The sequence below is a fragment of the Strix aluco genome, chromosome 3 (assembly GCF_031877795.1).
Source record: "Strix aluco isolate bStrAlu1 chromosome 3, bStrAlu1.hap1, whole genome shotgun sequence".
Lineage (NCBI taxonomy): Eukaryota > Metazoa > Chordata > Aves > Strigiformes > Strigidae > Strix > Strix aluco.
The window spans coordinates 45353715-45379248 of NC_133933.1; the positions used below are offsets into that span (position 1 = coordinate 45353715).

The 25534-nt window shown below is 41.6% G+C and overlaps 1 protein-coding gene across 1 annotated transcript; it reads left to right on the forward strand.

Annotated features, from left to right (window-relative positions):
• Positions 1–497: 497 nt before the first annotated feature.
• OPN3 (opsin 3) lies at positions 498–24987 on the forward strand. The gene is made up of 4 exons (XM_074818381.1): positions 498–858; positions 19184–19503; positions 20597–20848; positions 24724–24987. Exons 1-4 carry the CDS (start codon positions 507–509, stop codon positions 24985–24987), a joined length of 1188 nt encoding a protein of 395 aa, XP_074674482.1. The 5' UTR covers positions 498–506.
• The last annotated feature ends 547 nt before the right edge of the window (positions 24988–25534 follow it).

The window sequence follows — 25534 nt, forward strand, 5'->3', positions numbered from 1 at the left end:
GAGGGCTGCTCAAATGCGGCTGCCCTGAGGGAAGTGCTACTGAAGGCAGCCGCACCGAGCCAAAACGCTGAGAGGGCTTTAAGGCAGAAGAGGAAGCAGCCCCATCCCAGTCACGACCCGTCTGCTCACCGCAGCAAGTGAGAGGGTGAGGTCAGGTACCTGTTGCGAAGGAGCCGGGCGGCACCCGCACCCGCACCGGCGGCCTGTGCCGGTAGGACCGCGCTCGCTCGCTTCCCGCCGCCGGCAGCTACGCCTCGACCGCCCGGCAAGGCCGTGGACAGGGGGCAGGGGCAGGGGCAGGGGCAGGGGCAGGGGCAGGGGCAGGGGCAGGGGCCCGCCCTAGGGCAGGCAAGGGCGAAGCCACCCGAGGGCGCGCCCTCCGTGGGCGGGAAGGCGGAGGGGGCTCCTCCTCCTCTTGCCCTCATTAGCGGTCTGCGATGGGGCTGGGAGCGGGTGGAGAGGCTTAGCCCCGCTCCGGCTGGGCTATGAGCGGCCAGCCGTAAGCCATGCACTCGGGAAACAGCACGGGCATGACGAGCCGGCCGGAGTCCGCGACGGCGGAGCCGGAGGTGCCGGGCGAGCGGCCCCTCTTCAGTGCCGGCACCTACGAGCTGCTGGCGCTGCTCGTCGCCACCATCGGCATGCTGGGCTTGTGCAACAACTTGCTGGTGCTGGTGCTCTACTACAAGTTTAAGCGGCTCCGCACGCCCACCAACCTCTTCCTCGTCAACATCAGCCTCAGTGACCTGCTGGTGTCCGTCTTCGGGGTGAGCCTTACCTTCATGTCCTGCCTGAGGAGCCGCTGGGTGTGGGACGCCGCCGGATGCGTCTGGGACGGCTTCAGCAACAGCCTCTTCGGTGGGTGATGTGGTCACCGTCGCCTGCTGTCCCGCTGGGTCCCTCCTCTCGGCTGCCCTCGCTCTCCTTGCCCGCTTTCCCCGGCGGTCCCGCAGTCTGTCGTGTGTCGTCGTACCTCCCCCCCGCGACCTGTCCCCAGCCGTCACGTCCCCTCGCCCCAGCCGTCGCCTCCCCCCCTCCCTCAAGCGGCCGCCGCGTCCCTCTCAGCTTCCTCCCAGGAGTTTCTTCCCGGGATCAGCCCTCCGTCCCGCTTCACTTACCGCCCCCCTCCCCGCGGGGTGCGCGGCGGCCTGGCGGGGCGGGCGGAGCCCTCTGCCCGCCGGAGGAGCGGGGGCCCGGCGGGCGGCCGTGGGGCGGGGCGGAGCGGCGGCCGGGGCGGCTGGCAGGGGACAGGGGCTGGGGGTGCCCCTCCCGGCGACGCGGCGCGGCGGAGTTCTGGTAAGAAAGTCGACAGTGCTGAGGGGAACGGTCCGGAGCAAACGGTCAGTTCACGGGGAATCTGTTTGTCGGCCTCCCGCCTTTGCCGGTGTGAGGGGAGGAGGCAGCAGCCTTGTTAAAAGGGGTCTCCAAGCTGACCGAGTGTTGCGTAGAGCATCAGCCTAAAAGATTGTATTTTACATGAGGAAGCGCTGCAATCTGTGGATAAGGAGCACGTACGAGTCAGGCTGTAGGGTCGGCAGTGTCCCGCCTCGGTGGAACAGGCGGAAACCTGGCTGTGCCCTGTGGCAGTGCTGCCCTGCCCCGAGGGTCTGGCCGCTCCGTTGCCCGCGCTTGTCTGCCCGGGCAGGTGCCCGGGCCGTGGCAGTGCCTTGCCTTTCGTTATCCATATGTGAAATTCCAGTACTATCTTTCAGTCATAACAGTCTCACAGTTGGCTTTTGCGAAGCCACTGATTCCTGTGAAATGGGATTTTTAGCACTGCAGAAGGAGTACTTCCACTACTTCCATTTTCAAAAACAAAGCTCTTAATGTTTTTCTTCCTCAAATTCATACAGACCCTTTACAGAAATCTGCAGAAGAATAGGTTTCAGTCCAGCTATGCATGTGCAGTCTGTTAATACGACTTTGCTTTTATTGAGAAATGATGCTGCAAAAGAACGGGATTGTGTTTCCAATGGTGGAAGTGTTTGGCTAATCAGTAATGAAATCTAAAGCTCATGTCAGATCTTTCTGTTTTCTGGCAGAGGTGTGTAAATTAGAGGTGGATCACAGTGCACCCATGCAATGTATATACACTGACTCTAATACCGCAAATTAAAGTCTTTAGTAAGCTTTTTCACATGGCGCTATAGTCTGCCTTTGGGCTGCTGGGACAAAGGTGCGTGGTTGCTCATGATTGATTTGACTGCTGCTACACAGTGCAGCAAAAATCTTATGTCTCGGAAGCTGTGGTGGATGCAGGATGTCGTCAGCCATTTGTGCAAGGTTTGGTATTCAGTCATTTCTGCAGTGCACAGCTGTCGGATATTTGGTTGTTGGTGTTATCAGGGAAGATACTAGAGAACGTAGCTAACATAAGGCTATGTACATCACTCAGCCAGTTCAAATGCTTGAGAAACTCAAGTGTCTGCTAACCAGATTCTGCCAGGCAGCTGAACATTGAGCTTACACAGGAGAAGTGAAGTATAGTTCTGTTCCTGTTTTTATCCCTTACATATTATGCCTTCTTAAAAAATAGTAAATATTGTCCATATAGGGTCAAAAATAAGATGCATAGTAGGGGTAATGTTAAAAAACAGACTATAATAATCTCTTACCATCTTCCAAAGATAGAACAAATAGAAACAATGAGGTATAAATTGGCAAGCAAATTGCTTGATCACATATGATCTTTAATTTCTGTTTGTTTTGGGGTGTGCTACATAATTTGTCACTATAAATGTATCCATTGTTGATGCTTTTCTGCATCCCTTTATTTAATAAATTTGTTTCTGAAGAAATGTAGGCAAATTCATGGGCCTTAACTACAGACTAGTCAAGCTATCTGGTTTGCAAAATTACATCTTCCTGTGCTTGGTCACGTTATTTTCCTCTTCCATAGTGTTTCAGTGGGAAGAAATTTTTTTATGATGTATTAGAAGAGTGTGTGTTTGTATGTAGTTTGTCATATGGAAGTAGAGAATAAATGCATAACTTAATGTTCAGGAATACCTGATGCCTGAATTTACTTTGTTCAGCTACCATGTAAAGTCATAGAAAATACTTAACTTGGCTATTATAATTTGATGCTAACCTAATAAAGTTAAGTCTAATCTCAAGCTTTCCTTTAGTATGTAGTATTGTTTTCATGTTCTCAGCTGGAGAAAAGATTGTTCTTTTCTGTTTGTGAAGATAAGTGGTTCCCCACCTGAGTTGGATAGCAGGGGCATGTCAATACTGAGGGGGGAAAAAAAAATTAATTATGCCCTGCAGGTAGCATCACACTGTGTTTGCCATCTGGACTATTGCCACCACAGCTTCTTGTTTCATTTTGTAATATGTCTATGAAGAGAGTAGTGGTTTAAAGGCTTTTGCGTGTTTTTATTTGTTTTTTGTTCTTTGTGTTTTCATTTGTTTGTTTTTGTGGTGGCAAAGGTACTGATTGAAGCTTTCATTCAGAGTAACCAGGTATTTATAAATACACTTCTCTTGTATATAAAAGCCCAAGTTGGCTATTTTGGGGTCATGGTGGTGGGGAAGGTAATGTAATGGAAGTCTTGTATGTGTATTACCTAGCAGTGCTTCTTAAAGCGTAACGCTCCCCCTGCTGCCTCCCCCCAGGAACTTTTGGGAAGAAAAAGTGTGTTCATTGATCAGAAGACATACAAAATTGGTGGCTTTTAAAAGTGAAGTTCTCATTAACTAAGCAGAGTAGTTACAGCTTTGCAGTTTTCAATTGCTCAGTAAATCAGAGTGACCTAATAAAGGACATTTCTAGAGTAAAGTGGTGGTAGCTCTGATACCATGTGAGGTTACTTTAGTGCTGTGGACATGTGCTGGGACTGGACCTAGCCCAGCTCATTTTACATTGGATAACCAATACCTGTCTATTTCCAGCATGTGATTACATTCTTGAATATGAACTTGGACATTGCTATGTGAGCTTTCTGTACCAGCTCTTCAGGCCCAAAGGCTGTTCAATCTTAAGTTCAAATAAGAAAATCCTTATGTAATTTCTTTTTCTTGGAAGAACAGCCCATAAACCCCAGTATTTGGTGTAAGCTGCCTTCTGCATTTGACCTATAAATGAGAGGTTCCCCTGACAGCAAACAAGTTTGGGACACATGATTAAAGCATTGTTTTTTTTTTTTTTTTTTAAATTATTTTCGCTAAATCCGGAGTTAATTCTCAACAAGTTTTAAAAATCAGATTCTTTCCAATTACTCTAATTAATAGTGAGGAATCACTTTGAAAACCGTGATCATGCAGCTTTATTTTAGATTTTCATGTGTTGTTATGAGGTTTTTGCTCATACTGTTTTCTTTAATAGCAAGACTAGCTGTATTGAGGGAATCCCGCCTCCTCAGCCAGAAGACAGAGACTGGGAGAACGACTGCCCTGCATTCCAGGAGGAGATAGTCAGTGACCTACTGCATCACGTAGACACACACAAGTCTATGGGACCGGATGGGATACACCCAAGGGTGCTGAAGGAGCTGGCTGGGGTGCTCATCAAGCCACTTCCCATCATTTACCAGCAGTCCTGGATGACCGGGGAGGTCCCGACAGATTGGAAATTGGCCAGTGTGACGCCCATATATAACAAGAGTCGGAAGGATGATCTGGGAAATTACAGGCCTGTCAGCTTGACTTCGGTGCCTGGGAAGCTGATGGAGCAGCTCATCCTGAGTACCATCACACAACACATGCGGGACAACCAGATGATCAGGCCCAGTCAACATGGGTTTATGAAAGGCAGGTCCTGCTTGACAAACCTGATCTCCTTCTATGACAGGGCGACTTGCTTGTTGGATGAGGGAAAGGCTGTGGATGTTGTCTACCTTGACTTTAGTAAGGCCTTTGACACCGTTTCCCACAGCATTCTCCTGGCAAAACTGGCTGCTCATGACTTGGATGGGCACACACTTTGCTGGGTGAAAAACTGGCTGGATGGCCAGGCCCAAAGAGTTGTGGTGAATGGAGTTAAATCCAGTTGGTGGCCGGTCACAAGTGGTGTCCCCCAGGGCTCGGTTTTGGGGCCACTCCTGTTTAACATCTTTATTGATGATCTAGATGAGGGGATCGAGTGCACCCTCAGTAGGTTTGCAGATGACACCAAGTTGGGTGGGAGTGTTGATCTGCTCGAGGGTAGGGAGGCTCTGCAGAGAGACCTGAACAGGCTGGAGCAATGGGCTCAGGCCAACTGTAGGAGTTTCAATAAGGCCAAATGCCGGGTGCTGCACTTGGGCCACAACAACCCCCAGCAGCGGTACAGGCTTGGGGAGGAGTGGCTGGAGAGCTGCCAGTCAGAGAGGGACCTGGGGGTGTTGATTGACAGCCGGCTGAACAGGAGCCAGCAGTGTGCCCAGGTGGCCAAGAAGGCCAATGGCATCCTGGCTTGTATCAGAAATAGCGTGGCCAGCAGGGACAGGGAAGTGATCTTACCCCTGTACTCGGCACTGGTGAGGCCTCACCTCGATTACTGTGTTCAGTTTTGGGCCCCTCACTACAAAAAGGACATTGAATTACTCGAGCATGTCCAGAGAAGGGCAACGAAGCTGGTGAAGGGTCTGGAGCACATGTCGTACGAGGAGCGGCTGAGGGAACTGGGGTTGTTTAGTCTGGAGAAGAGGAGGCTGAGGGGAGACCTCATCGCCCTCTACAACTACCTGAAAGGAGGTTGCAGAGAACTGGGGATGAGCCTCTTTAACCAAGTAATAAGCGATAGGACAAGAGGGAATGGCCTCAAGTTGCACCAGGAAGGTTTAGACTGGATATTAGGAAGCATTTCTTTACAGAACGGGTTGTTAGGCGTTGGAATGGGCTGCCCAGGGACATGATGGAGTCCCCATCCCTGGAGGTGTTTAAGAGTAGGGTTGACATAGTGCTGAGGGATATGGTGTAGTTGGGAACTGTTAATGTTGGGTTGATGGTTGGACTGGATGATCTTCAAGGTCTTTTCCAACCTAGACAATTTTGTAATTCTGTGAAAGTGAAGATCAAGGTATTTCTATGTTCCTCTTAAGAATGTCAATATGATTAAATACATAGGTGGAATATGTGCTTAAAATAAACTGGTAGCATTTACCTTCTCAGAAATATTTGTTACATAACGATGATAACTGTTTTTTTTTCCCCCCACAACAAGGAGGAGAGCCCTCTCTACACTTTTAGGAATTTTGGATGGAGAGTCTGGAAATTTACTTTGTAAAAGTGCTTCTCACTTTACCAACCAGTCTAGCAGTTTGGAGGCCCATGAGATCCAGAACTTAGACACTGTAAATGGATTTTTGCATTCAGAAACTTTTCAGTTGAGAAGGTGGCAACAGAGCTACAGATTTTTCTGTCTAGGAATAAATGGCTATTTTTTGTGTTCCATGTAATAGTCTACTTCTGCATTATTGTGACTGTCATGTCCTGCTCAGATAAGGGAGACAAATTACTTAGATTCGTAAATCCCCAACGGAGTGGACAACGATGAGACAAGTCTTGAAGTCCAGACATTTATTAACTTCCCAAAATGGATACATGATAATTGGCTAAGTATATAATGAGTTATGGCAAGCAATATAGTATGCCTTGCATTACTTAGTGGTAGTGAGGGAAAAGGTGAAAAAGGAGGGAGATCAAGAGAATAGATAAATAGAGATCACCATCTTCTTCACTTCTTCATGTCTTCTTTTTTCTTTCTCCCCTTTCACTCCTCACTCCCCTCAATTTATACACACTTTCCTTGGGTTTGTCCCTCAGGTTGACCCACATATCCCATGTATGGGGAGGGGTAAGGTGCTTCATGCGATGATGTAATTAGCATGATCTTGTTAATCTTTATTAGCATATTCAGGGATGTCAATATGCATTTTGTGGTTAGTGAAGCAAAGGTCATTCACCAGACAGATGGACCTTGAAACTACAGGTGCACCAGAGCAGAACCGTCCTGCCTTCACAGGGCTCCCTCCTCCAGCTGCGTCCTCTGCTCTGCAGGCAGCCTTACCAGCTCCAAACTCCACACTATCCACCCCATGACTATAGTTTCTCTACTTGTGAGTGTTTGAGACATTCCTCGGCTCAGAGGGCCTCCAGACCCCCTGTCCCTTATCTTTCTCAGGCTGTTTTTTCTCACAGGCCTGTTTCTCTCAGGCCCTGTTTTGGGGAGTTACAATTCATTTCTCACAGTGACTTTATCATTAGGTAAGCCCATGTAGTAATATCTGCTCCTTGTGTTCCATTGTACAGCTCAGAACTTACTGTTCATACTACTGCTAGCTATTTTTTCTGGGACTTGACAGCTTTTCATTGAGCCTTTAGAATGTGCAGAGATCTGCTTGCTACAGTGCAAAACTTATTTTGACTACCAAGCATCTGTACTTGTCACGCAAGTAACTCCCAATTTTCTTTTACTCATTAGATTCTGAAGTCAAGATACAGTTTAGGTACATATGTCTTCACAACAGAGGCCATGAAAAGAGCTTCTCTGCTGTTACAAAGACATTCTTAGCACTCCATGTATTAGTGTGGGGAAAATGATATAGATCATATGGCTAACTGACAAGTCTTAGTCTAAGCTTTAACGATGTGGTTTTCTGTCTTAGACAGTAATCCCCTTTTAATTTAGTTATTGAGTTCTAGTCTTTATTTTTTAACAGGTGATGTATCCTGATGGAATACGATAGCTACTTCAATTAAGTGATATATTTAAACAGTGAGGGTCACCTTTCCATGGAGGCGTACAGTCAACTCGATGCTGGTCCCACTGAGTCTGCCGCCCTCTCCTTATGTGAAAGGTTGTAACTCTTTCTTGTTTGTAGCCAACCAAGCTTCAAGTACTAGAGGTCTGTGTATTCTCTTTATCTGGTTTAGCAGTCTAACTCATACCCGGAAGGTTTGCTGTCTATCACTGAGAGCATAGGTTTTGAGTATAATTGCTAGAGAAGACACCTGGCAGCTAAATATACCCAAATGTCTTCATTAACAGACATGGATACCCTCTTACCTGAAGCAAGAATTTGTTTAATTGTGGAATACAGGCTCAGGGTGTAATATTGTTTATGTGCATCTGCTGGCTTTTCACAAAGAGACAAACAAGATTTTTTTTTTTTTTAAATGACTGTTGCAGAATTTGATGTGTGCAAGAGTCTGTATTCTGCCCATCCACAGGCAGCGGATGTCTGCCTTCTGTATGTAGGAATAGGCCCTGAGGGTTCAGAAGTAAGCTAGTCTGATAATGTGGAACATACGTGCGTACCTCTCAAGCATAAATCACTTCAGCTACAAGTGATGGCAACTAAACCATCTGCCAGTAGTGTTCTTCTAACACTTTCTGATATGTTTAATTGAGCAAGGGAAGAAAGGAGTGGAAAAAATGGTTGATAATAGGAATGGTCTTGAGGAACAAGAACCAAAATTGTGTATCTGAGACAGTCTCTTGGCAGAAGATTGCAGAGTAAGGCTGTACTCTGGGGTAGGCTTTGTATTATTTCACCCGAATTGTTTCTGATAGACAGGCTAGTGCTACTGAAGTGTAATTAGAGACCTCTGTCTTTCCTAACTGTAAGCAGTTCTTGTAAGGGTAAATAAACACTGTCAGCTTTTAATGTCAAATTAATTGAAGTATTGTGACCCTTCTGGACAAGTCACCATTGGTATACAGCAGCTAGATCTTGATGACCTACCAAGTAAATGTTGAGATCCAGGTGTATACTCCCTTTTAGTAATGTGAACTGGAGGATGGGAAAATTTGTAAGCAGTTTTACAGACTGTACTTCTCTGTGAAAAGCTGCAGAGTGTACAGCTGAGGTTATTTTATTTATTTTAGGGCAAGCTGATTCCCCCCTCCCCCTTCTCTCATATAAACACACAATAACGAAGTAAGGATTAATTGCCAGAGACTGTCCTGTGGACCTGGCTTCACTTACAGCCTGTTCTAAAACAAAGCAAAAACATTTATCTGTATATAATTGTTAGCTACCTTATCTAAGGCTGTTCTCTGCACACTGAAAGAACAATGCCCTGTGCCACCCTCTTCCATTACCAGTGTATGTTATATGCAGTGACTTTAATCTCACTAAAAGCACTTTCTATGGTTACTCAGCAGACAGTTTTAGGATCTTACGTTACAGACAGCTGGAGACTCAATCAGCATGCTTTCAGCTTTAACAATTTTTTATTTTGAAGTGAATTAATCACTTGCAGGATTGAACATGGAAGAGGTGATTAATTCCACTGTAGTTTTATAGAAGAGGTGTATATAAAATATACTTGAAGTCTGTTGTGTCTAGAAGAAGTGATTTTCATCTACCTACTTATGACTGTGGATGCTAAAATTTGTTGAAAAAATAGGAGTAATACATAGCTGTTGCCTAAAATGTACCATAACACCTAATTCCTGAATTCAAATAGACTGGTTACATATTTTGTGAAACAAAACTACAGTGTGATAGCACCTTGTCTTGCCATGGACAAGAAGTTGCTTCTACTAAATTGCTGCTGTCTAGTTTTTCAAATGTGAAGGAGGTGAGGAGGGATTGAGTAGAGTGGCTTTCCCCACTGATTAGGTATGCAAAATAGTAAATCAGCACTTGAATGTAGGTCAAGGATTAATTGATACAGAAAATATGTCCTTTGACAGAAGTCATTGTTTGTCTCAGAGCTGAATCTCCTTTGCTACGTTACTGTAGTTACTATGTTGCTGTAGTTTACTACGTTGCTGTAGTTACTCTAGAGATGCTCAGTCTTCAGGGATACATACCTGATACCTCTGTCCAAATTACAAGCCACATTTTCAGGGAGCAGTGTGGCAAACCATGCAAGTAAGCTGCATATTGCATGGAGAGGGCAGAAGCAGTTGTGATAGTTTCAACTAGTTTTAACAAACACCTCTGTTCTGCAGGCGTTGCAATATTTTTGTTCTAATTAAGGTTTATAAAATCGAACACACACATTGTATGGGACAATGCACTGCAGCTCAGGTGTGTTTTGCACTCTTTTCCATGATGACCCACACTGTGCAGCTTCAATATTTAATCATTTATCCAGACTAATGTGACACCTGGAAAAACACAGTACAGAGGAAATAATTATCACATATGAGACATAATCAGATCTACACTAAATGCAGTATTTCAGTAGGAAAACGATAAAAAATGGCAAAAATGAGAATTTTCTTTCAAAAAAAAACCCCCCAAAAATTATTATTCCTTTGTCATTCTGAGTGGCTGGCTACTGGAGAAGAGGAAGAGTTGGAACATAGACATTGTGTGCTATTGGCTTAAACAAGAAAACACTTTTCTTTTGCTACATTTGACCTACACAGCTTAATGAGAATGACCCCATTCATAGGAGGGTAATTGCCCAGGTTTAAATCGGAGATAAAACTAGATCTGTAGTTCCTAAACACAAAGAGTGTTTATGTTTATAACTAGTACTTACAAATAGGAGTATGCTCTGAGATGAAAATCTACAGATCAGACAAGCATTATCTGTAAACACTGAGCAGTCAGGTCTTTCAGAAGGAGGAAAACTGATTTGCTAGTAGAGTAAATCAGCCCTCAGAATCTTGGGCCTTAATCTTGAATCAAAATACATAGATCTCAAGTATCTCAAGAAGTTTTAAGCACAACAAAATTTGCTTCAAGTAAAAACTAAAAACTTTTGAAATGCATATTTTTGCTAAGACTAATTCCCTCACTTGCCTCTCCCTTGCCTGAAGAAAAGTACAGGTTCTTATTTCAGGGGCTAATACCCAGATGTTAACCATAATGGCTTTCTGTAACAGATTTCTTTTTTTAAATCAGCACATATTTAATCATATTAAATTATGCAACTTGCTCAGAATGAAATTTAAATAATTTCCAGAAAAGCTGCTTGGGAGGGAAGTAAAATTCAGTGCTTTCCTCTGCACTAGGCCACAAAAACTGAATTGTACGTAGAAAAGGGATCATCCACATGCATAAATCATATATAAGTTAGTTGTAAGCAGTGCAAGAACATGCATGATGTGATTAGGTAGTGGGCTAAAAAACCGCAAGGTTCTTCCAGGTAAGAACTACCACCAAAGTGTATGGCATAATGCAAAGCACTGCATCTCTGTGAGGACAGCACAAGAAGCCTTGCATCTGTGTGCTCTTGGCAAATCTCTGCAAAGATTTGACTTAATTCAGGTAACACTGTTACTCTGGTTACAATGGACATCATTACCTGCTGTTTACCAGCCAACTAAAACTGACCCAAAATTAGTGTGCTGGGGGTGGGGGGGGAGGGGACGGGACGGGGACGGGGGACGGGGGACGGACAGCGAGGGACAGGAGAGAGATTGGAGTATGGAGTCCTCTTTAACTTATAATGGCTTGAAACAAAAGATTCATGGCTGCTTCACAGCGGTGGTAACAGGCCAGTTTATTGAAAGGATGGGCACCAGAAGGTGGCATGTAAGAGTAGTGACAGATACTTCAATTGGCATATGTATTAGATGCTTCAAGTTTCATTATCCTTGGGCGGATGGTCTGTATTCTCACTTCTTTAATGGTAGTTGTGACCTGAGATCCTTTATGGTCATAGATTTGTCTTTCAGTTTGACTTCTGAGCATGCAGAGAAGAAAAACAGTAGTTGTACTTGCTACTGTCATATATTCCCATCCTTTCCCACCAAAATGTGTGATATAAAAGAATGTGTTCGTAGGCAGCAGGATTGAAAAAGAAATACCAAAAATGGAGGAATACAGAGGACGAGAGAGGCTTATGTGTGTGAGTGGGGAGGTATGCCAGGGATGGCTCTGAAAACAGATTTAAGACAATCTTTGAGAGAGTGACAAATATTCTACTTATGAGATTTGTGTGTGTGTCTACTCTAGGTAATGCTGTGTGTAGGGTTCCTTTTTTTTTATTCCTGCCATGTCAGCTAAAGGTTTTGGGAGTCAATTCCTGCTGCCTCACAAGGGTATGGCTCCACTCGAAAGCTTGGTGCTATGGGGGGATTGTGGCATCAAGCCAGGCATGTTACATAGCTGAAGGATATTCCATCTGCTTATCATCTGAAATACGCAGGACCTAGCCTTGTAAAGAGATGATCCGTACTAGAGCATCACATATGAAAGAGACCCTGAAGTCTGCTGATTTAGCCAGCATAAAGCTAAATACCACATGCATGCAACCATTTATTATGAGGTAACAGTGAGGAGAACATGCAACCACCACCTTCCACCTCCTCCCCTGCTTTGGAGAGCCTCAACCTTACAGGATATGGAGTCTCATAAATTGCTTAATTTCATAGCATGATACCATCAATACTAGGGACAGTTACCACAGTATCCCCAGGTACATGCTTGCCAGCCTCTGTGCTTTATTTATCATGAGTAGTTAAAGAACACTTACACCTGTTCTTTACTGTTAAAGTTCTGGGGTTGTTTTGAAGCATCACAGCTAGAGTCAACATGGAGAAATCAATGTTAAGAATTAGTCCCTACTTGGGGGGCGGGGGGTGTGTGTATGTGTGTAAGAATAAATCTGTATTTTGCTCCATGAAATCCATAACAAGAAGGTTCTATTTTTCACTCTTGTTAGTAAGTTGTCTTCAACACTTGTCTGTTAGTGTGGAATTCCAGTTGCTAATACAAATGAAAACCTTGGTTTTACTTCTGTTTTAACCTGAATTAGCTAACTCAGGTTAGCATTGTGAATTTATTATTTCTTACGGTAGAAACAAACTTGCAAGTTTCTTTGTAATTTTTGATCTGAATATGCAACTACGGCTGGAAGTAAAGAAATTAATACCATACTACTACTGCTCAAGTTTGCCTAGAAGTTCAATGAGTAGACAAAAGAAGGGTATAGCAAGTAAGATGATTTTTTCCTCTAATTTAAATATGAATGTCATCCAAATTTAAATTATGATCTTTATGGAGACTTGCATCGTGTTTGAAAATCAAGGTGGGTACATGTGTATGTTATCCCTAATTGTTTTTAAATATAGGCTCTGCCAAAAAGGCTTAATGACCACAGAAAAAGCAGAGAATCTATGATGCCCAGCATAGTTATCCCATCAGATCCACCAAATGCATCATGTTTCAGATGTATGTCTTACTGAGATCAATAGGTTTATCTGAACCACAAATGACAAATGCTTTTGATTGCTTTGTACAAAATTCTGCATTTAAGCCCCTTATCTGTGATCATCTAACCATTCCCTCGCTCCTTTCTGACATAAGCATTTAGTGTTAATATTGGGCAAAGATACAGAACTGTAAACTGGCCATAAAGTGTGACCTGTTAGGAAGCAAGATAAGCTTTATGATAATGTTTTAAAAGAAGAAATCACTAACAGTGGAAAGATGATTGAAAGATGATGAAGTGAAGCCTAATATAGAGAAGGAAGATCTTTAGAATAAAGTATTTCTGAAAGCTTTGGGTTAAAATCCAAAGTGAATAATGGATGAAGTCCTTATGTACAGAGGCTCCATTAATGTTTAATACGAATTTTTCTTGAATGAAGACTTCAGGATTCACTCGTGAACTTTGCAGTGAAGCATGAAAACTTCACTTGCCATTTTCTATAGCTTCATTGACATTCACTCGGAAAAATCTGGACAACAAGCAAATATGCAGTGCATGTAACAAAACTATGACACAAAGGTGAATTTTTATATATTTGTTTCAAGCTTTAACTGTGTATCTGGAACCACTTTTACACTTCGGCTGTTATCTTGCAGAACAAAACACGTCAATCTAGAGGATTAGCTTTTATAGAGATTATTTTGATTACGACAGCTTTGGCTTCAAGGGCAAACTGATAAGCATGTACATTGCAAGCTTATTTGATAGTTACTGATTCAGAATCTATTTTCTTTAAAGATGGAAAGTCTGATTAAAGACAGACTTCTAGACTTCTGTGAATAAGTCTGCTGGGGTGGGAATTTTAGAAGCAGGCCCTTTAAGAAATGAGCCCTTAAATCCATTTGTGGGTGACTTCAGAATGAATGACTTCTTACTGAACCCTGTGAACTGTACATCTGGATTGGTCTTGTGAACAGCTCTGATGTACTTCATGAAAGCTATGACATCATATGTAGATTGAACAATTACTCTGTAGATGCATCTTTAGATGTCATGTTTGTTTGCTATCTTGTTACTGGCATTAATAGGCTAATAGAACAGGTTTAATAGAATCCTAGATTACCGTGGGGGAAAAAAATAAATAAAATCATCTCAAAAGGAAATGCAACTCTTTCATTTGTTAATCGGAACCAAGAGCTGTAAAATTCCAGCAGTACTCTAGGATGTTGCATGTATCACAAATGCTGCTTGAAGCCATCCCTCGACGTCAGAGCTAAACTCCAATTAATTTCACCTACCAAAATGTATAAATTCTCCCTTCCCCACTTTTCATTTAATTATAATTTCTTCCTTTGAGAAGATATTTTCCACCCTTGGGATCAGTGCAGCAAAGGTACAGGTATTGCCCAAATAAGATATAAGTAACTAATTAAATATTTTTTTGTCTTGTGTAGAAATTGGGTTGGAACTTGACAGTACTATTAGCATATGGAAAAAAAAAATGCAGATTGTTAAAATGCACATTGCACACTGTGGCACATTGAGTTTGAACAGACTTTTTCAAGATTTTTGCTACTGCAAGCGTTACTAGCTCTTATCTCACACGTGGAGGTGGCAGGCATATTCCAGCTCTCGCTTAGAGTTGTACGAGACCCTTGGGCATTTTCTGCTGTTATGGCTTTGCAGTTTCATAATGGAATTTGTTGCCACAAAGTGTGCACACAGAATAGATGAAATTCCCAATAGTTGGGAAACTCAAATAACACAAGGTTTCCAGTTGTTGCTGCAGATCATTCACAGATATGAAAGCCTGTTCATACTTTAATGGTCTATCCATGAGGCTGTTCTAGTTACACAAGCTAATCTGTGCTGCTTCTTTCTCTTAAGTTTTTCTTAGAAATATCAAATGTGCTTTGGTTGCATTTTGATCCAGAATGGAAAAGAGGCATAACGGGGAAAATTCAAGTTATTTTCTGTTCTAGTCATGCCCTTGCCTGTACTGGAGTCCTCTTAAAAACAAGGACCTCCTCTGGCCCCCAGTGCAAAACTGGACCTTATGCTCCACTGACTGTTAGTGGAACATAAGTTCCCAAGCAATTTTGACAGTTTTGAAGATTCTACCTATTGAGAATTTTTTTTTTATAGAGTTAGGAATAAAATAAATAGCTGAAACTTTTACAAGCTGGAAAACTGTTGCCACGAATTACAGTCATTATTTCTATCAAAAGCAAGAGCTCCCCAGTTTGTGGTATAACAGAGTTGTGCAGCTGCTTGGATTTTGAGGGCTTAACTTGTGGTAATAACATTTGAAACCTTGAAATTGCAGGCTTAACCTTCAAATCATACAGACTTTACACAGTAAAATCAAAACAAGCTTTATCTTGTACAGATTTGTGCAAGCTTTATTTCTTTTTGAAAAAAGGCACCAAATCACACAGTACACTAATAAAGATGTTATGTCAAGTATATGGAAACAGTTCTGAAAAAGACCAGCTACTAGATTCTTTGGGGCTAATGGGTGTTTAACTTAAGTCTGAGAGTTACTCTGTAGATTTTCTATATTAAAAAGATGGACAATAAAATTTACAACTCTAACAAAGTTATTTGCATCCTATGGGAGTATAGTAGTATTTCATATACCTTTTTTTTCATACTTTTTTTGGTAACATTAAAGAAGGGGAGAGCAAATAAAGCAGTGCAATCTTAAAGAGATTCCTGTGAGTTAAATTGCTTCTGAAATGCTGCTGACACTACCCAGAAGTTGTTCCTCTGACTATTTCTGTTGTACTCAGCAGTGTCCAAATGCTGAGAGATGCTGCCTGTAGTTCAATTCGGCTCATTCAGTAAAAGTAGTTTATTGGTAATTCCTCATCTGAGAGTTAAAAAGTGCTCATCTGCCCATTTAATAACATGTTTACTTAGATGTGATGCATACTCGTAAGATAGCTTATACCCGTTGAACACAGTGAAATGTTTTCTTATTAATTCCTTTGTCATGTAGAGGTTACAAGAATGACAAAACCCAAATGACTCTTAAACAGTGTTATCTACAGCACTCTCCACAAAATTAATGTGTTTTTCCCCTAGTCATGGACTTTCTAATACACATTTTAAAACTCATCTCCTTAGGGCAGATCTTGTATTCCTGTTCTTACAGGTATTTCTGCATGTCACTTACCACAAATAAACAAGTAACCATGGCTCCACAGAACACAAGGGGCTTTGTTTTTGACAAAATTCCATGTATTTTGTCTTATCCTGCAAAGGTATTTTGTTTTCAACTTCTATTTTTATGGTTAACTGCTTCAACCTCTACTCTTACAGCTATGACCTTGTTACAGTAGAGATCCTGCATCAAAAAGGAATTTACTGTAATATGCTGTGACCTGCATTTCTTGCCTCATGACTGCATGCTACCAGACACTTCTTGAATACCAACAGAACAGGGATTTGCATTTCAGTACATACTGCCTAACAGGCTAACCAAGGTCCCTTTTGCAGTTCAGGTACAAAACTGAAATATTCCTTTAAAGAACAGTGGTTTTAGAGTGAAAGGGGTTTCATCTAAAACTGTTCTAAGATCTCTGTGCAAGTAGCAATTTTTAGAGATATTGAGCTTCCAGTGACTTCCTTGAGAATGTCAAGGACTCAGTAAATTATTGCTTCTGAACACCTGTACTTTCAACCAAGTGTGTGTGCATTTCATTGCTTTGTCATGGCCAGAATTCAGTACTCGTATATAAAAATTGATGGAGAAATATTAAGAGTACACAGGGACGTTAGTCATTGGATGCCATTGTAGGGAGAAGGAAGGTGGTAAAGAGCAAGAGGTTAACTTAGGAATTCTGACTCGCTATCGTGAGGACCTGCTCTTTCTCTCCACTAATCATAGACAAAGTCTCAGTGTACTATGTAAGCAAACTGAGCCTACAATTGAGTGATGAGAATTTTCCTCCATAAACATGTCTGTAGATGATTTTAATAATTATCAGGTAAAAATTTGTAATTCATAATCTTTGGGCACAGAAAAATGTGAGGGGAGGGAACTTCTTGCCTTACCTTGTGTTCAGGCAGTAGAATGCATTTAATTGTATAAAGCATTTACCTCATATAAGTGTAGAATAGTATCTATATAATTCTGTAATTATTTTCTAACTCCTGTTAAGATCTTGCTTAGATCCACATTCTTCAATGTATTTTTCAGCATGTTAGGTCCTGAAAAAGGGCATGAAGGACTTCCTTTTACCTTCACTTAAAAAAATCCCAACCAACAACCAAACAAACCCTAAGTCTTTTGGAAATCCTCTAGTCCACATTTGCTAGTCCAATTTCTCTTTCAAGCCATGAAAATGAAATTCTACAGAAATGACTTATAAAAGAAAAAAACCCCACAGAACCATACATAACTAGCTGTGAAAGTAGTATGCCTTGCTTTCTGCATGCTTGGCAATATCTACTTCTCTTTGTGATGAAGGTTTAAAGATAACACTGGCAAAAAATGTAGGTATAAAAAAAAAAAAAAAAAAAAAGGTTTCATTTTAAAGAGAGCCATGACAAGAATATGGCACATTTTCCTTCAGAGTGAGAAATACTTCCTGTTAATCAAGAAAGCTTTCTAAACTAATCACTTGTAAAAAGAGATTCTCTGATACTTGCAGGATAAAGTAACTTTCTTAGAGATCTTAAAGCACATCCTACTGTGAAATACTTTGTTAATAGTATACTGGTTTTGCTGTTGAATGCCTTTACACAGAGGCTATGTCAGTCTAGATTTTGTTAGTTGCCTTCCTAAAATCCATGTTGCTGGTGCTTGAGTGTGGTATTGTTAATTTGTCTTCCTTAAATGCTTATTGTTTTTTCCAAAGTGAGATCAGATATCTGTGATAGCCTTTGAATGTTCCTGCTGGATATAATGGTTATTCTCTCTTTGGCAGTGAAATCTGCATGTTCAACCTTCTCACAGCTATATAAATGCATGTTGTGCCAAATATGAATGTACTTGAAGAAATGAAATGCTGTGTGTATGTGTGACAAAATACTCATGCTTCATATTAGATAAAATGTACACAAATTTGGACACAGATATTTATATAACCTTAGAGTGCTGTGAAATATAATTTGAAATGTCATTTAAGAGCCTGTGTATATGAGCTTGACGACTGAATTGTGACAGATTTCAGGTGACTGGCACATGCCTGATGGGCAGTTTGGTTTTTGATCATCAAATTTCACAGATCGTTGAAACAGAAATCTTTATATTCTAATCAAGGCAGAATTGCCTTGACTTCATTAAATTATAAAATTATCTTGATAGGGTAATGCTGAGAGCTGAAAATTGGTGATTTCTGTTATGTTAATAACTGTGTAGTGGGGTTGAGGTAGGCAGAAAAGGAAGAGAGTGCACAAATAATTGAAATGAAGACTGTGATATTTTTATGATAATAGCAAGATAGGAAGGGACACTCAGAGTAACCCAGTGTCTTCCAGATGGGACTCCTTCAGCAATGTAACACTCTGCTTTCCTGGTTGTTCTTTGGAATGCAAAGACTTCCAGGAAATCTTGAAAGAACTTGGAGTTCTATTAATTTTGTTCACATCAGAGGTGCATATCTATGCTTTCAGTTGTTTAAGGCTTTCTTTGACTTCAGTCTCAACTCTGAATTCCCTAGGTTTCTAAGAGATTTTGTTATTGCTGATTATAACATTTCTATATGGCAGCTTTTTCTTTAAAAAAATCCCAAACAACAAACAAACCAAAACCCTAAAACAAACCCCATAACAATTGCCAACAATAAACCCCTCTGAAGCATGATCTCTTGCTTAATGAAGCAACATTTAGGAAGAAGTATTAGCCTTTTGTTTTTTTCTTTTTTTCCCCCAAGTCCTACTTCCTAGCCATTGTACTTCATGGATCAGATGCCAGCACCCTAGTCTGAGTAGTTCTGAAGTTACTGATACTGAGTTAGTAGTTAGTGAGTAATGGCATGTCACCTGAAAAGCTTATTGGTGTTAGATTCAGAATATAAGCTAGCTTATTCTGAGTTAACCTGCTAGTAAAGGAAACACTTATCAAGAGGACTTCGGTCCAATTTGCAATGTTTGTGAATGGTGTAACTGACTTTCTTTGTTTTTCGTACAGGAATTGTTTCAATTATGACTCTCACTGTTCTTGCCTATGAACGCTACATTCGAGTAGTCCATGCAAAAGTGATTGACTTCTCTTGGTCTTGGCGGGCTATCACATACATCTGGCTCTACTCATTAGCCTGGACAGGAGCACCTCTTTTGGGCTGGAACAGATACACATTGGAAATTCATGGATTAGGTTGCTCAGTGGACTGGAAGTCAAAAGACCCCAATGACACCTCCTTTGTGCTCCTTTTTTTCCTTGGCTGTCTCGTAGTACCTGTTGGGATCATGGCCTATTGCTATGGCCATATTCTGTATGCAGTAAGAATGGTAAGTTAATTCAAATAAGACTTCTCTTAATGTAATATTTTCGGTGAAAAATGTTGATGCTGTACATTAAGCTTGGATCAGAGACCAAATTTGCGCTCTCACTTCTTGTTCTATGTCACGCACCACTAGAAAGGATGTAGGGTTGGAGGAGAACCAACCTAGAGCTACCAAGGTCTATTTGTTGTGTAGTTTTACTGGGAGACAGGTTGGGGAACTGCTCATGCTCACCAATCCACATCAGATCTTCCCTTCAAAAGGGAGAAAAAGAAAACTTTGTTAACAGTTCTCCTGATTAAAGAACACTCTCTTCTCCTTGCCACTGTGGAGAAGATAACTCTATAAAACTCTTCCAAGTGGAGATTAAGCCCTGTTAAAACAGTTTTCTGCGTTAAGGCAACCCATTTTAATTCAGTCCAGATCTTTAGTGTCAGAAAGTGTTAATGTTTCATATTCTGTGGGTAACTAGTCTGGACCCATTCAAGTTTGTGGTCAACAGTATTGGCACAACTGATAACTGTTACAGGGAATGCTCACATACATGTCCCATCTTTTCTTCCTTTCATGACTCACTCAGATAATACTGGGAACCTGCTGCCTAGTATTCTGTTTTAAATAGAGATTTTGTAATTTTAGGGTAACAAACTATGTGGCAGAGCAGTACAGAGAAATCTATGAAATTTGTGTCATGAGCAATCTTCAGAGAGAAGAAAATCTACAGGGTTGTCTTAACTAGTCGGACAAAGAGTGACTAAATGTAAATTGAACTTGCTTATGCCAGTGGATGAGGGCAAATTAGTCTTCCAAAATACTTACCATTATAAGTGCAGCATGTTTTGTTACATCACTGGATTTGTTGTTTTTCAGTAGATTTGCTATTCTGTCTTTCCTCAGATTATATTTTTATACTTTATATACACAATAAAACTCTGGGAAGCATGATGCAAACTTCCAGAAGAATTGTGGTTCATAAGATAAGGTATATAGTGTCTGTACCTAAAACTAAATTAATGAATTAGTTATTTATAAATAAATGTAAAACTCTTCAGGTTCAAGTAAAATATAGAGCTATTTTACTTATCCTTTTCTTCTACAGCTTCGCTGTGTGGAAGATTTCCAGACTGTTCAAGTGATCAAACTTCTAAAATATGAAAAGAAGGTGGCTAAAATGTGTTTCTTAATGATCTCTACATTCCTTATTTGTTGGATGCCCTATGCAGTGGTCTCCCTCCTGGTAACATATGGCTATAGCAACCTTGTAACTCCAACAGTAGCTATCATTCCATCTTTCTTTGCCAAGTCAAGCACTGCTTATAATCCAGTCATCTATATCTTCATGAGTAGAAAGGTAGGTACATCAAAGATTTTCTTTCTTGAATAATTAGTAGCCAATGCCGCAGTTGTTTAGATCTGATTTACTTTAATCTGTAAAATTTAGATTATTTTTTTTTTTTTAAATTTGAACAGCTGGGATAAATGGTAAAGATCTAGTAGAATTAAAATCCTTGATGGTGCTTAAAGCACCGTCTTGTCAGAAATTGGATTTTAAATGTCTGAATGGAGGCATGAGCACTCACATGAAAGGGAGGGGAAGGAGCGTCAAAATTTAAGTGTCTAGTTTTGACAGTTTACCCATGAAATAGATTACAACTAGAAAACCTCATCTGAATCACACCCTTACCACAACAGAGCTCCATCAGAGAAAACTCAGAATATCTAGTGTCTGTTTTTTAGGAAGACAAAACCTGCCTCTGACTTTTCAGTTATGGCAACACAAGATTGAACAACTTGGCTTAGTATTTCAAATATTACACCAGTAACATTTCTCAGAGCTTCATTGTATTCAAAGCCAAAATCTCATGTGGATGACAGTGAAATGTTTTTTGGAGACAGTTTATGTACTGTTAAGAAGACATACTTATCTATGAAAAACAAGTTTTTATTTTTGTCTGCTTTTGTAGTCTTCATTATGAAAAGTAGACTGCTGATTTAATGGTGGTAACTAGCTCATTTCAGTGCTTTACAGAGCAAAGAGAATGGAAGTATTTGGAGTTATCAGCAACATGTCAAATATGTGGAAAATAGAAGACTACATGTCTTTCTGTAAATCATCAGTACTCTGAAGATAACCACTGAATGCAGTTAAGCAGCACTGGTGAATTTATTTAGACATTAAAATAGCTTCACTGTAACCCAGAACACTAAGTGGAGCTGTAACATGCACATTCTAAACTTCTGAGGCCAAGATTGTATAGAGTTGAAGTTATCTGCAGTTTAATAGAATCTCTTGGCAAAGGATTAAAAAACCAAGAATGATTGCTAGAAGGATTTCCCTGTTTTTTTCATTACCTTTTAGCTCATTATAGAGATGGAATTTTCAGTGACTTCCTACACTGATTTGCAATTGCCAGGCAGCAGCCTGAGCCAGCCAGCAGTCTGTAGGGACAAGGCAGCCAAGTCAGTGTGTGTGATCAGCCAGGTAGGCAGCCAGGGAAAGGCTGCGCTGCAGCTCAGGCCAGGACCGAGGGAGGGCAAGGGTGAGCTGAAATGCTGTTCCCGAGCAAAGACAGGAGGCCCACAGTGTGACATCTTGCTGCTCTTCCCCCACAGCTCATTTCACAGCAGGTCGATGCAAGGCTACACAGCTGCACGATATCATCTGGCCTGGATATGGGGAGCTAACAACAATCATGTTCAAAAGAATATTTTTTTCAACAGAGTGATTTTTTTTTTTAATACAGTGGCACTGACTCTCTACCTAGATGCTGGGCTGAGTAGTTTATCAGAGAGATTTTGTCGCTTCTTATAGCCAGAAGCAAATCAGACTGGTACCAGGCACAATGCCAGTAAAGTCATAGACAGGATAAGAATGAATCAGCTGAACATGCTTGTTGGAGTTGCATTGTAAAGTACTTCTCACTCACCTCTAATTCCAGATTAAGACCAAAATGATATTTTTTTCTTATCTTCTGGGTTATTGTGCTTCCAGAAGGAATCCTAAAACCAGTTCTTCTCTATAATATCCTTCTTCTATCTGATCTGTTTTAACATGCTTGTGCCTCTCACTTCTGTGCTACTCGAAGGTACCAATTTATCTCTGAAATCTTCAAGGCCTCCACATGACCATTCTTTTGCACCAGATTATTTTTCTCTGTTATCTTCTAATTTTCGAAGTCCTCCTTTCCAACAGGACCTATTGCCTCCCCTGCATCAGTGTAGGATTAATTTCCTATAACAAAACCTTGTTCCAAACTGGCATGTTAGAGAGCTTCTTGTGTAATAGCTGGGAAAACAAAGTTACTGGCCATGCAGGATAATACGGAATAATCCTTAAAATAGCTAGATGGGAGGCTGTTGAGAAGGGTGCCCTACTCCCTTTTCAGAGAAAAGGTGGCTTGTTTCTTCTCCCACTCTGTTTGTGGTGGGGGTTTTGTATATATATTTTTTTTTTTGTCCTCTTCATACATTCCAGACATGTCTTGTTATGGTTTATTAAAGGAGGAGTAAGCTGCCCACTTTTTTTCTTGTAAAACCAGAGAATTTCCCCAAGGGATCATGTTTGAGCTTTAGTTGTATGCAGACATGGAACTACTGAATGCTTTGCTTTGTGAAGGGGAGACCATAACTGGAGCATTTAAAACAGCGCTACTAGTGGAATTATCATTCTGTACGCTGATGTGAGCTTTCACTGAATACCTTGCATTATTTAGTCACAAGGTAGAACAGACTTCCTGTATCATAAGTGGCTCCTAGTTAGCCGAAAGACTTAGCAGAAAGTGTAAAATTTCATTTTACATCTGTGACATTCAATGCTTGTGTTAGAATTCCAGATCCTGAAGTTACAAAGTGATGTTTTCTTCCTTTTAAGTATCCCCTTCCTCCCCTCGTTCCTTCCATCTGCATCCTCATGTGAAGTGTTTCTGAGAATATTCTTCCCCAGCTTGATCGAATGCATGATATTTGAATATAGGAACAATACCTATAGCACACTTTGGAGCCTAGTCCTCTTGTTCTTTGCAGACTGTTGGTTGTAGATCTTGCTGCTGGTAAAATACTAAATTGCATTTCAGTGCCCTCTACTGGCTAGGTGATCCTGTTCAGCTCTTTGGCATAGAGAAAAAATTACCCACTAAAAAGCCACCATGTTTGTTACAGCACTGAAGGTAACTCGGAACCAGGAGATATCTTGATAAGGACATAGAGTGTATTATCAGTAAATTCGCAGATGACACCAAGTGGAAGTGTCAATCTGCATGAAGATAGGGAGGCACTACAGAGAGACTTGGATAGGTTGGATCGGTGGGCCAACGTTAACAGGATGAGCTTCAACAAGGCCAAGTGCCAGGTCCTGCACTTGGGCCACAACAACCCCATGCATCGCTACAGGCTTGGGGAGGTGTGGCTGGAGAGCTGTGTGGAAGAGAAGGATCTGGGGGTTCTAACTGACAAGCAACTGAACATGAGCCGGCAGTGTGCCCAGGTGGCCAAGAAAGCCAACAGCATCCTGGCTTGTATTAGAAATAGTGTGACCAGCAGAAGTAGGGAGGTGACAGTCCCCCTGTACTCTGCACTGGTGAGGCCACACCTGGAGTATTGTGTCCAGTTTTGGGCACCTCAATACAGGAGAGATATCGAGGTGCTGCAGCGAGTGCAGAGGAGGGCAATGAAGCTGATGAAGGGCCTGGAGAACAAATCCTATGAGGAGAGATTGAGGGAGCTGGGACTGTTCATTTTGAGGAAGAGAAGGCTGAGGGGAGACCTCATCACTCTCTACAAGCTACCTGAAAGGACATTGTAGAGAGGTTGGTGCTGGTCTCTTCTCACAGGTGATTAGTGACAGAACAAGGGGGAATGGCTTTAAACTGCAACAGGGGATGTTTAGACTGGACATTAGGAAAAAAATTTTCACAGAAAGAGTGGTTAGACAGTGGAATAGGCTGCCCAGGGAGGTGGTGGAGTCACCATCCCTGGATGTGTTTAAGGGTCATTTAGATGAAATGCTGGGGGATATGGTGTAGGGGAGAACTTTGTAGAGTAGGCCTGATGGTTGGACTCGATGATCCCAAGTGTCTTTTCCAACCTGAATGATTCTATGATTCTATTCTATGATATGCAGAAATCTGTTATTTTGAGTCATTTACTGTACTGCCATCTTCACTGGATTGTACACGATAGTGAATGCTTAGGAAGCTGTAACTTCATTCTGTTTATTCTCTCTTGTAGTTTCGACGATGTCTTTTGCAACTCCTGTGCTTTCGTCTGATGAGATTCCAGAGAACTGTGAAAGAGACACCAGCAACAGGGAATGACAAACCAATACGACCAATAGTTATGTCTCAGAAAGCAGGGGACAGGCCTAAGAAGAAAGTGACTTTCAGCTCTTCTTCTATAATTTTTATTATCACCAGTGATGACACTCAGCAAATAGATGACAACAGTAAACACAATGGGACAAAAGTAGATGTCATCCAAGTAAAGCCATTGTAGGGATCAGCTAAAGAGATGTGAGAATGAGATGGACTTCAGCCAGTAGACTGTTCAGGTTGGAGACCAGTTTCAGTGGCGGTGTTTGTGGACTGCCAAGGGAAACCACATTCTTAAGCTGTGAAATACTGAAGGGATTCTGCATCTGAAGCTCTGCAGGCAGTTCAGTTTTGGTCACAGTACTGAAATCTCTGCATCTGTGCCAAAATTGCTGATGGATGTCTTTACTCTGAATTTTCTTAAAGCATATTGTAGGATTGCCATTCAGGAGAACTTGGTCAGGCTGGAGGAATGCACTGACAGAAATGTTATGAAGTTCAGTGAGGACCAGTGCAAAGTCCTGCTCTTGGGAAGGAAAAAGGATGCTGCAGCACAGGAGGCTGGGCCCTGGCTGCCTGGGATGCAGCTCTGTGGAAAAAGATGTAGAGTCCTGTTGCTCTGGGGATGAGCCTGCAGTGTGCCCTGGCAGCAAGGAAGGACCTCAGCATCCCAGGCTGTACTGACAGGATCAGAGCCAGTAGCCTGAAGTGATTATGCCCTTGACTCAGCC